Source organism: Engystomops pustulosus, chromosome 7 (genome assembly GCF_040894005.1).
Source record: "Engystomops pustulosus chromosome 7, aEngPut4.maternal, whole genome shotgun sequence".
In the NCBI taxonomy this organism is placed as follows: Eukaryota; Metazoa; Chordata; class Amphibia; order Anura; family Leptodactylidae; genus Engystomops; species Engystomops pustulosus.
This window is the reverse complement of record NC_092417.1, coordinates 127,045,659-127,058,725: the sequence shown is the minus strand read 5'-3', so window position 1 is coordinate 127,058,725 and position 13,067 is coordinate 127,045,659. Positions and strand designations below refer to the sequence as shown.

Here is a 13,067-nt window from a genome sequence, read left to right as displayed (position 1 = left end):
TCATCACGCGGCCGCGCAGCCTAGTTCATGGAGCGATGTGCGCCGGGGTTGTATTCCGGCCACATCGCTCCAGTAATAGTGCTCTAGTGGCCGTTTCTGGCCGCACCGAGCACTATACAGTGACGAGCAGGAGCTTCCTGTCCGGACGGACGGAGGCTCCTGCCCGACTGTGGAGCGCCGTGGGGGCCCAGGTTTGGCGCGGCAAGCGTCGGGGGCCGGATCAAAACGGTCCACATGTGGCCCGCGGGCCGTAGTTTGGGGAACCCTGGTCTAAATCCTCAGAGGAAAACAGATATCTGGATTCCATCTTTGAAGCAGATAGAGTAGTGGATGGCTCCATATCTAGAGTGTACTTAAAGGAAGAATTATCCTCTGATTCAGGGTCTGATTCTGAGGCGCATATTAGGGCCCTTTTAGGGGGGGGGGGCAGGAAGGCTTAGTGAGGCTATGGAGGAGGCTACAGAAGTCTGGACTTCCCCTTTAATGAAGGAACGCATCTCCTCCATGAATCCTGTTCTCTCTTCTCTTAGAAGGTTATCCAAACAGGCCTTGCATACTGGTTTTTTATAGTTAGAATTAAGCCTTGTATTGCACATGTTGCATTTACAATAGGCTGATCTCTTCCCATCTTTAGAGGGATCTTTACTCCTCACTTTCTCTTTCGGCTCCTGCCAAGAGAGAAGCGATAGCTTAGTTTTGTAGGGGATATAACATATTTGAAATAGAGCCCCTGCCCCTTTAATCTATAAGACACTCACAGGGCCCGTAGACAGGGGATCTGTTACAGAAGGCTCCATGGCAAGGATCTCGCTAGGAAAGAAAGATACTTCCATGGGCACCTATAATTTATAGGTAAGAGGGGCTTATTCACATAGAGCAGAACAATATATTGCAGTACATTGACACATGAGTATGGTGTGCAGTACCTTATCGGCGTAGCGGTAGGCGATCTAGACCTAAGAGTCAGAGTGACTACCTGCAACCAACCTTTTAAATTTTGGCGCCGCCGAGCCCCAATACGTCACTTCCGGTGCGACCAGAAGACATTAGTCTGCGCGCCGGAGCACGTGACCGAGGCTACCACGTGCGCTCCGGCCTTTTAGTGACCCAAGCGACCGGAAGTTCACAAAGATGCGTTGGAGCACGTGACTGGAGTCACCACGTGTGCTCCGACTTCCGGGTACCCTGGAGCTACGCGGAGTCGGGGATAGAGCCGGCACAACAGTCCCCATCGGAACCAGGAAGGACGTGCAAGGCCCGGGACTGGCAGGGTAAGGGTCGGACCCGTGCTTGCATATCCGTACTCCCCCCACTGCCCCACCTGGAGGAAGCATGTGAGGAGAGTTCCATCTCTGCTCCCTGCCCTGTGCAGGGACAGGAAGACACTGAAGTATGGATGCCGGGGTAGGGCCTTTTAACTTCTCTGCTTCCTGTCCCCACAGAGGTCTAGGGGTCATCCTCCAGGTGGGGCCGTCATGGGGACATAAGGGAAAATTAGGGATTATTCAGTTAAGAGAAAAGACTGAGGGGAGATCTCATTACAATGTACAAATACCTGAACGGACAGTACAAGGATCTCCCCAAAGATCTCTTTATACCTAGGCCTGTGACCAGGACAATGAGGCATCCTCTACACCTAGAGGAGAGGTAATTCTACCATCAACATAGACAAAAGTTATTTACTGTAAGAGCAGTGAGACTATGGAACTCTCTGCCACAGGAGGATTTTATGGCGGACTCTATGTACATGTTCAAGAGTGGCCTGGATTACTTTCTGGAGAGAAAAAATATCATGGGCTATGAGGATAAAACATTTATTTAATTCTTAAAGGTTGCACTTGATGGTCTTTTTCTGGCCTTATATACTATGATACCCAAATGATAATGTAATGACTATTACATGCCAAACTCAAATAGTATTACATGAAAAAAAGAAGCATGCCAATAGACAAAGGACAATAAAATACTTTAATGAACATAAACACACCACAAAAAAGAATAAAAATGATTTTAAATGTGAACAAGCGTCACCAATCGTAACCTATCCAGGACACAGCACAGCATATAATCATGCTGGCTGTCCTGGAAATCCAGCTCCACCTCTTGCCCACAGGCTGGTATAACAATGTTTTATAACTCCATATAAGAGCTGGGGATATAGCAATCACATAAGAGTACATATACATGCATAGGTGGATCCAAAAGATGTGGAGTGTAATTTCCTCAATGGATACCATATAAAAAATAGGGACTTCTTCTGGCACAGCCCAAGGAATCACGGCTATACGTAAAGCTCAATCGTGACTCAATTTAATATTATAAATCAGGATAAAATACATACAGATAAAATCGAATAAAAATGACAACGCGTTTCGCGCCACAACCGGCCGCTTCGTCAGGTCTACGTGCCTCGGATGAATAAAAATGACAACGCATTTCGCACAGGGTCGGTTTCTTTCCCAAGTATATATACATATATGATGAGCCCAGATCTAGGCAAATATAAAAATTTAAAACAAGAAATAAAAATATCTAAGCTCAGGCAATACAATATATTACCTGTAAGTGAGACCAATATGGAGAGAGCTGAGGAAAGCTGACCACGAAGTAGCTTCCTCAGGGGTACCATCTATGTGATTTGTTCATTTAAATAGGCCTCCTATTGATGTCATTTGTTGTAACCAAGTCCCCATTTCAAGCATCTGCCAGCGAAATCACTGCATTTCCCCATAATAAAATGGACGCATGCACACTAAGTATCCGATGGGTCGGCCACACCTGAATACCCTCCGCGCATGCATTGAAAACACATTATTCGCGCACAACATAGATATGTAGCTGCTTAGATAGCGCATGCGCACCCGAAACCATATAATTTGCACACACACTGTAGAGTGTGTGTGTGTGCCGATGACAGTAGTAACCGGCCTTAGCTGCAATCAAATGCTACAGCGGAAAAAGAGGAATCTTATGCGTATAAACTTAAGGCTATTCCCTTATTCAAGGACAATACCAACTGACATGTAAATGTAATCTATAACTCAAACACCTATTGCACGAACCCAGCACAAATACACGTCATCATGGACCCAAAAACCATACATCCACAAACATACATAATCAAAACCATATCCAATACAAGGCTCTCAACAATAAACCATGCCTATATAATGACAAATAATTCTGTGATGGCTTAACCAAAACATATATTCAAAAGGACCCATCTAACTTTAGGGCTTATTTTTTTAAAAAAAAAGTTGTACTTTTTATTGGTATCATTATTGGTGACTTTTGGATCACTTTCTATGGTGATGTTTTAGTTTTGGTAAGACGCACAGAAATCATAATTTTTGCTGTGTTTAATTTTATTTTAAAGAGGATCTGTCACCAGCTGCCAGTGGGGCACTGTACCTTAGACATTATTCTGATATGCAAATTAGCTTTTCTGACAACATTTTTTACACACTTTTTTGGCCCCCTCTCGGACTTGAAAAAGAGATCATGTGATCTATGCATATTAAACAATGTAAACATCTAACATAAATGTATTGTTTATTTTAAAGACTTGGGAATTTTTTTTTAAAAAAATTCCCAAAAATATAAATACTTAAAGCAGAAGTAAATTAGTGTTTTGAAAAGGCCTTAGGGAGCAACCCTTGACTATTAACATGGTCAAAAGAGTAACCTGTATATTTACATCCATGAGCATGATTTTACTCAACACCATATATTACAATATAGAATTATATATATAGAGTATTTTCTCTTACCAAAAGAATCTCAACTGCGCCAAGAATGTACATTGCCCCGGCAAATGTTGTACCTAAATAAAAACACAGTCCAACTGCTCCACCAAACTCTGGACCAAGGGACCTTGAGATCATAAAATAGGAACCACCAGCTGAAAATAAATGGTAAAGTAAAAAAGAAAATTCAATTAAAAAAACATACAAACATGGCATTGCACAAGAAAGTGTAAATTGCATATACGTACTGATGACAAATGATATAGAGGTATCTGAGAGCAGAAAAAACAGACCCCCAAAGTAAATCTGTAGCTTACCATCTGCAGAGTTTAGTCATATAAAAAGTTGGATAGATATATAGAAAAATTGTTGCTAACCTTTTTTGTTTTCTTTTTTACAGATGGTAAAAAAGCAGTAATTCAAAAAATGTTTTTGTTTTAATAGACAGGGCATTTTGAGACCTGGAGATTCCTAATGCGGTTATTCCGTAACATGGTTGGGATCTTATTTATATATGCTTACTAGGGAAAAGTGGTGATTACAGATGAGCGAACATACTTGTCCGAGCTTGCTGCTCGTTCGAGCATTAGCATACTCGCAACTGCTCGGACAAGTATTTAGCTCGCTCGAGAAAATGTCATCTTGCGGCGTTGAAATTTTTGGCAGCCAGAAACAGCCAATCATAAGCCAGGAGACTCTGCACTACACCCATCATCACGTGGTACACTTACATGTCAATAGCAGTGGTTGGCTGGCCTGATCAGGTGACCCTGGAATATACTAGCCCCTGGCCGCTGCTCGGATCATTCTCTGTCTGGATGCCGTTAGGGGGAGAGCTGCTGCTGGTCAGGGAAAGCGCGAGGGTGTTCTATTAGAATAGTGTTAGGCAGGAGTGATTCTACAAGAACCCAACAGTCCTTCTTAGGGCTACAATAGCGTTATATATTATATATTTTTTAATTTGCTTGTGGCTGGGCTTGCTGGCACTAGTAGCGCAGCTAGTACCATATTGTGACGAATTTGCTGGGAGACGTGCGAACGTTCTATTTAGCTTAGTGACACACATATCCATCTCAAACACCTAAGTGGGACAATTTATTAGGGTTTTTTTTTTTTTCAAAACTGAAAGTCACAGGCATAGCAAAAAAAATCCTGTTGTGTGTGGTATAGCCATAGAAATCATCATCTTCTGTGGTTGCTGTGTGATTTCTTCTGCACATTTTTTTTCTATAAAAAAATTAAAAACACAAAAAATAACAAAAAAAACACACAAAACAAACAAAAAAAAAAACAATAAAAATGTTAAGTTTATATTTCTGTTTTGTCTATATAATAGACTTTAATTTTGAAAATGTTCAACCCGAGGGCTAGGGGTAGAGGACAAGGGCGTGGGTGTCCAACTACTGCAGGGGTCAGAGGCCGCGGTCCTGGGCGGGGTGAGACACCACCTGCTGATGAGGGAGCAGGAGAACGCCGCAGAGCTACACTCCCTAGCTTCATGTCTCAACTTACTGGGACTCGTGGTAGAGCACTGTTGAGGCCAGAACAGTGTGAACAGGTGATGTCGTGGATTGCGGACAATGATTCTAGCCACTTGTCAGTCTTCCACGCAGTCCACCGATGTTACCCAAGTGAGCACTCCTCCAGCTCCTCCACCTCAACCTGCTTCCCCCCAGTCTGCCCCCTCCCAGGAAAATTTGGCATTTGAGCCGGCATACTCTGAGGAACTGTTTTCTGGACCCTTCCCACAGTCACAAACCACTTGTCAGGTTGCTGCTGAGCTCTTTCCCAATGCCCAGTTTTTCCACCGGTCGCAGTTTGTGGGTCATGATGACCTTCTAGACGTAGTAGTAGAAGTGTGTAAAGAGGTGTCGGACGATGAGGAGACACGGTTGTCAGACAGTGGTGAAGTTGTTGTCAGGGCAGGAAGTCCGAGGGGGGAGCAGACTGAGGGATCAGAGGATGATGAGGTGACAGACCCAAGCTGGGTTGAACAAAATGCTTGTGAGATGTAGGCGAGTCCTATACCAGAACAAGTTGGAAGAGGCAGCGGTGGGGCCAGACGGAGAGCCAGGGCCAGAGCTTCCGTAATGAAGCTTCCGTGGCGAGGGCTAGATTTTCTGAAGTCTGGAGGTTCTTTAAAGAAACACCGGATGACCGACGGACTGTGGTGTGCATCCTGTGCCACACCAGGATTAGCAGGGGTTCCGCCACTACTGGCTTAACCACCACCAGTATCCGCAGGCATATGAATGCTAAACACCCCACTCAATGGAACCAAGGCCGTTCACCTCCGGCCGGGTCCACCACTGCTCCTTCCTCTGTGTCATTTGCTGCCTCTGCTAGTGAGCCCCCTGCCCAGGACCCCGGGCACAAACACCTCCCAGGCGAAAACCACACCTTCGCCTCCACGATCCTCCACAGCGTCCACCAATGTCTCCATGCGCAGCGTCCAGCTCTCTATACCCCAGACGCTGGAGCGCAAGAGGAAATACAGTGCAACCCACCCACACGCCCAAGCCCTGAACGTCCACATCTCCAAATTGCTCAGCCTGGAGATGCTGCCCTGGAGAGGCTGGTAGAGACCGAGGCCATTCGCAACCTTTCGGTGGCCGCCCCTCGGTATTCGGTCCCCAGTCGCCACTACTTTTTCCGATGTGCCGTCCCAGTCCTGCACCAGCACGTGTCAGACAACATCACCCGTGCCCTGACCAACACCGTTTCTGACATGGTCCACCTGACCACGGACACGTGGAAGAGTGCTGCCGGGCAGGGCCACTATGTATCGCTGACGGCACATTGGGTTAACTTGGTGGAGGCTGGGACCGAGTCTGACCCTGGGGCTGCTCATAAACTTCCGACGACGAGGATTGCGGAGCCTACCTCGGTCCAGGTCTCTCAGGCCTACTATGCCTTCTCCTCCTACCACCCCTCCTCCACCTCCTCCTCTGAATTACCATCCGTGGGCATGGCGCCATCAGTCGGTAGCTCTAGGCACAGCAGCAGTGCCGTTGTTAAGCGAAAGCAGGCGGTGCTCAAACTGCTGAGCCTAGGCGATAAAAGGTACACCGCCCAAGAGCTATTACAGGGCATCATGGCGCAGACTGATCTGTGGCTGGCACCGCAGGTTGTGTGTGACAACGGCCGTAACCTGGTGGTGGCTCTGCAACTCGGCAGACTGACACATTTTCCATGCCTGGCCCATGTGTTAAATCTCATAGTTCAGCGGTTCCTCAAGACATACCCCAATGTGTCTGATTTGCTCATGAAGGTGCGTCGCATCTGTGTCGAGCACAGATGCTGCCACTCTCAGGGCAGCGCAGTGCCGCCTTCAACTGCCGCCTTCATTGACTGTTGTGCGACGTGCCCACGAGGTGGAATTCAACATTAACCATGTTATCCACCGTTTCCCAGCAGCGCAGAGCGGATGTAGACTGCCAAATGTCAACTTCCACCAGAACTGGTAGTCAGGTCAGTCAGCTGACTAGAGTGGACGTGGATGTCTGATATCTGTCAGGTGCTGAGTAACTTTGAGGAGTCAACACAGATGGTCAGTGGCGATGCCGCCATCATCAGCCTCACCATCCCGCTGCTTGTTGAAAAACTCTCTGGTGAGCATGAACTCAGAAGCTTTGCGCTCGTCACAGGAGACGGGGGAAGAAGATTCCCTTGTTGATTGCCAAAGCACCCTCAGGTCTGTTACTCAGCGTGTATCGGAGGAGGTGGAGGAGGTGGAGGAGGATGAGGAGAAAGAGGAGGAGAATGTTGGCGAGACAGAAGAGAGGAGCATTGCTCAGTCCTTCCCTGTTCAGCGTGTATGGCAGAAGAAGAGGAGTTGGAGGAGGAGGAAATGGAGAGCCAGGCCAGTGAGGGGAGTGAATTCTTGCGCGTTGGAACTCTGGCGCATATGGCAGATTTCATGCTAGGCTGCCTATCTCGTGACCCTCGCATTCAAAGAATTTATTCCAGCACCGATTACTGGGTATTCACTCTCCAGGACCCACGGTACAAGCAAATTCTTTCCACTCTCATCCCTGTAGAGGAAAGGAGTGTGAAAATGCATGAATACCAGCAGGCCCTGGTGCACAAGCTGAAACAGTATTTCCCTTCGACAGCGCTAGCGGCAGAGGGCGTACTTCTGCGGGACAAGTAGCGAGGGAGAGTAGGCGAGCAGGCAGCTTGTCCAGCACTGGCAGGGGTACGCTTTACAAGGCCTTTGCCAGTTTTATGTCAACCCAGCAAGACATTGTCACCTGTCCCCAGTCTCGGCAGAGTAGGGCTGATCTTTACAAAAAGATGGTGAGGGAGTACGTAGCTGACCATACCATCGTCCTAAATGATCACACAGCTCCCTACAACTACTGGGTTTCAAAGCTGGACATGTGGCCTGAACTGGCGCTGTACGCCTTGGAGGTTCTTGCCTTCCCTGCCGCTAGCGTGTTGTCAGAGCAGGTTAAGTGTACACGCCTGTCGACTGACAGCGCTGACAGGCTGAAGCTTATCAAGATGAATAAAGCCTCCATCGCAGCCTCCAGGCGTCGCCTCCATCGCAGCCTCCAGGCGTCGCCTCCATCGCAGCCTCCAGGCGTCGCCTCCATCGCAGCCTCCAGGCGTCGCCTCCATCGCAGCCTCCAGGCGTCGCCTCCATCGCAGCCTCCAGGCGTCGCCTCCATCGCAGCCTCCAGGCGTCGCCTCCATCGCAGCCTCCAGGCGTCGCCTCCATCGCAGCCTCCAGGCGTCGCCTCCATCGCAGCCTCCAGGCGTCGCCTCCATCGCAGCCTCCAGGCGTCGCCTCCATCGCAGCCTCCAGGCGTCGCCTCCATCGCAGCCTCCAGGCGTCGCCTCCATCGCAGCCTCCAGGCGTCGCCTCCATCGCAGCCTCCAGGCGTCGCCTCCATCGCAGCCTCCAGGCGTCGCCTCCATCGCAGCCTCCAGGCGTCGCCTCCATCGCAGCCTCCAGGCGTCGCCTCCATCGCAGCCTCCAGACGTCGTCCCCTTAGCAAACGGGCTGTGTCAGGCTCATTGGGGTGTTTCAACAGATACGTTATGGAACTTGGTGCTCTGTCGCCGCCATGCTGTGTTATCGACTAAATATACTGTCAACCTTTTGTTCACATAGGGAATCATTTCAGCGCTTCTTGCTCACCTCCTTTGGTTCCTCTCTGCCGCCATAACCAGGCCAAATACTGATACGTACAGTGCTACACGTTATCCTCGGCAAAAGGAATTTTTTAAATTGGTTTGAAGCCTGAGTCCATTTGGGGCATGTCGCCATGCCACTCTCTAGGCTGACGCTGCCTCCGCATGCCGTCCCCTATAGTGTCAGGGTCAATTATTGGGTGTTTTAGATGCTATCTCGCCTCACTCGGTCACTCTGTCATCACCATGCTGTTGCCCTATAATGGTGCGATTAGGCAGCCTCCGAGGCATCCATGCATGCTGCCCCTGCTGTTTTCTGTCCATTTCCATGGTGTTTCCATCATTTTCTGAGGTTTCCAGGTGTTTGGCCAAGCTTCCCTGTGCAGAGCCTTTGTCCCCTTAAAAAATACTCAAGGCTCCCGTTGACTTCAATGGGGTTTGTTTTTTGAAACGAGCACTCGAGCATCGGAAAAAGTTCGACTCGAGTAACGAGCACTCAAGCATTTTAGTGCTCGCTCAACTCTAGTGGTGATATGAATTTTTACATATACATACGAGTTTCACCGCTGCAGGTTAAATGATCCGATCAACACTTTCGGTTTTAGACTATCCAACCTGCTTAATAATTTATTTGAATAGCAAGCATATCCAAAATATCTTTTTGCTATCAGCTGCATTTGCACTATCTGGCTCTACAAGAGGATCCATTTTAAACTAGCTTTCCTAGTCACTCTATGAATCTTCTATGAAGATGGATATATTGGTGCAAATTTATCACAGAAGATGGAATAAGCAACTTTGTGACATCAGCACATCCTGATCCAAGAAGCATCTCATAGCTTTAACAGGAACCACATCTCCTCCCCAAGCGATCAGCTAGACTAACCATCATTACCAACAACATACTCATATTCTTTAATTTACATTTATTGCTGTCGGTTGGGGGGGGGGGGTGAAGTTAGGCAAGCAAATGACTACTAGTAGCATAAATACTACATACAGTATTGTACTCAAAGTAGCAACTAAACTACTATATAAACATATCACTGTGTGATTCCATAGTTACTTAGTGTCACCCAAAAAATTATCGCAAGCATTCTTCACCTGAAGGAGTTTTCACCCAGATGTATCATTACTACAAGAGAAGCATCTTGACGTCTCAAATTATTATCATTTGTAAAATTTTTGGCTCCACTATACTATAAGACAAGGGTGGGGTCATTAATAAAATTCATAAAGGTTACCAAGGGCACCTCCTTAGTTATGTACATGACTATGGCCGGCCATGTCGAAATAATTTACCAATAGAAGGAGGTGACTTGAACACAATAATTACCATAAACGTCAGTTGATTGAGGACTTTCAAGGAGTCCGAAATCAGTCATAATGGCGTCAGGTGGTATAACTCTTTCTTGATCAAATCAGTCCTATGTGACGCTGGGAGACATTTGCACCCAGACAACATTACTCGTACCCACAAGACTCATTATCAAGTACTGAGTATAAGCTCTTGGGAACTCTTGCGCATGTACTGTTAGCTCCGCTCATTGTTCCCTAATGTGGCTCACATGCAGAAATGGCCTCACTGATATCAGGCATCAGCACTCACAGCCACACTGAGCAGCACGTCTCTTGGGAACTGATGAATCAGAGTAGCTGACACAGAAAAGGGCCAGGAGGCATAAAAAAAAGAAAAGGAGTGCCAAGAATCCAGTTTAACATGCATCATGTGATGGTAAAAATTTGTATAAATATGACAAAATTATCAGGACATATATACAATACGGCTCAAGCGTTACGGATCACTTAGAAATTTACTTATGTTTTAAAGAAAAGCACATTAAAAGAATGAATTATAAATACCGTATATACTCGAGTATAAGCCGACCAAAATAAGCAGAGACCCCCAATTTTAACACCAAACACCTATTGACTCTAGTATAAGCCGAGGGTGGGAAATGCATTGATCACAGTATATTGCCAACAAGTCCCCAGTAGTATACAGCCAGCCCAGCCTGCCCCTAGTAGTATACAGCCAGCCCAGCCTATACAGTATATACAGTACACTCTTTACATTGTTAACCTCTTTGTGACCAATTATTTACAGTCTGTAAAACACATTAAGGGGCTTAGATACTACTCAAAGTGGTTTAGGCAGCCCTTCCCAAGTTCCTCGGCATGTGTTGAAGGACTATAGATGCATGAATGGTGTCCCCAGGGTGTAACAGCGCCAATCACTCAGAAATCCTAGGTTAGAAAAAAGGCTTCTTGCAATTATTAAAACGTCTTTCACCTAAATAAAAGGCATTTAGAGCCCGGTCCAGATTCTTTATCAGTTACATAGTTATATATAGTATAGTACATATGGGTATCAGTTACATAGGTATATACAGTTACATAGGTATATAGTTATATATAGCATAGACATATGGGTATGCTATGTAACAGAGTCTGGACTGGGCTCAAAACAATTCGTTTAACAGAAAAACATTTCAATAAATGCATCAAAGGATTTCTGAGTGTTTGGCAAAGTTACGCCCTGGGAACACCATTTATGCTTCTTGATAGTTTTATTACTTATGTTTTTGTTTGCCAATAATTGATGTGAAAAAAAAGCGTAATTTTTCCAATTGAAGTTATTTTAATAAGTAGTAACTTAGCAAAATATGTTATATATAAATATGTACCTTTCCCAGATTCAGCTACAGATGCAAAGAATGCATGAACTTCTGCAAAGTGAAAGTCTCCTGCAGCTTCTTCTATAGCCTGCATTTAGCTGACAGGCTGGAGGGGGGCGTACTTCAATCACCTTTATCTCCTGAATTCCTGCACTTATTCATTATTCTGATGTCATATTTAACAGAAGAGTCTCCCCTTTAATATGATATATTGTACATGTAAGGTTAAAAGAGGTTAAAAGAACCAGAGATATCCACTCTTATAGTTACAATCAGGAATAAAAAACTGTATATAATTTTTTGGTACAACTAGGGTGGATATCTCTACCTCTCTCAACCCCTCTCACACTGTGCACAGGGTGCAGAGGTTCGAGGGTCTGTATGAAGAGGCCTCAAGGGGTGAGCCCTCTTTGTACAGAGGTGAGGTTTGCTGCATATTGCTAACACCCACCTATAATACCCACGAATATCAATTGCCATGAAAGCCTTGGATCCTAGTCAGTCCCGGAGACTGCATGGCATATGCAGTATCTTTACAATGAGCCAGTTGCTCATTGTAAAGAGTACGGTGTAAAAATGACATTTACTGCAATACAGCAATATTGCAGTAAATGGTACGAACGATCAGACCATCTGGGGTTAAAGTACCCTAGAGGTTCCCAAAAAAGGTATCACCGCTTGTCAAAATTCCCTATTAAAATATAAAAACAAAAAATGTTGCACAGTCCTTTATATAAAAGCAATGAAAACGTCAGTTCATTTCACAAAAAAAAAAAAAAAAGACACCTTACACAGCACCAAAAATATATTAAAGCACAATAAAGACTATATAAATTTGGTATTACCATGATCGAACAGAGCCAAAGATAAAAGTGAAGAAAATGTGTTTTTTTGCCAATTTCACAGCATTTGGAATTTGTTTTCCATCTCCCCATTACACAGCATGGAATAAATAATGTCTATAATAAATAAAATTTGTTACGTAGAAAGAAAGTATAGCATCGCAAGGTGAATAATGTAAAACTTAACATTTATTTCATTAATAAAATTCATAAAAACCACTATTAACACAAATAATGCACCAACACCAACACCTATTGGCCACTGTGATCTACTGACAAAGAATATGTAGTTTAGTAACAAGGCACACAAAGAAGTGCCATCTTAACCACTAATAACAGGGGGAATCATATATAAACAGTATGTACACGCAATGTATCATGAACAGACAGCTCAAATATATGCACTGGTAAAGGACAGGTAAGTACCAATCGATCCTAGATATAAGACAACTAGCTTGTATTCGTATGAACCCAATGCATAAGGGGGGAAAAGGTGTATGCTACAGCAATAATAGCAATAATAGCAGTATGCAGAAGGGAAAAAAGGAAATTTCTCACCAATCCTGGGCGCAGGATTCCGACCATCAGATTCTTACAGATAATGAAGAACCTAAGTATCCCTTACATACTAGAATGACACCTATTTTCGTCCATAAACTCAC

General features: G+C 45.3%; 1 protein-coding gene across 8 annotated transcripts in view; it reads right to left on the bottom strand.

Moving 5' to 3' along the window:
* The window catches only part of SLC12A4 (solute carrier family 12 member 4), a 743,054-nt gene that overhangs the window by 492,959 nt on the left and 237,028 nt on the right, over positions 1-13,067 (bottom strand). For all 8 annotated transcript variants that reach the window (XM_072117770.1, XM_072117769.1, XM_072117767.1 and 5 more), the window contains one exon: positions 3,771-3,901. In XM_072117770.1, the coding sequence (XP_071973871.1) occupies positions 3,771-3,901 (131 nt within the window). The remainder of the gene's footprint in view (positions 1-3,770; positions 3,902-13,067) is intronic.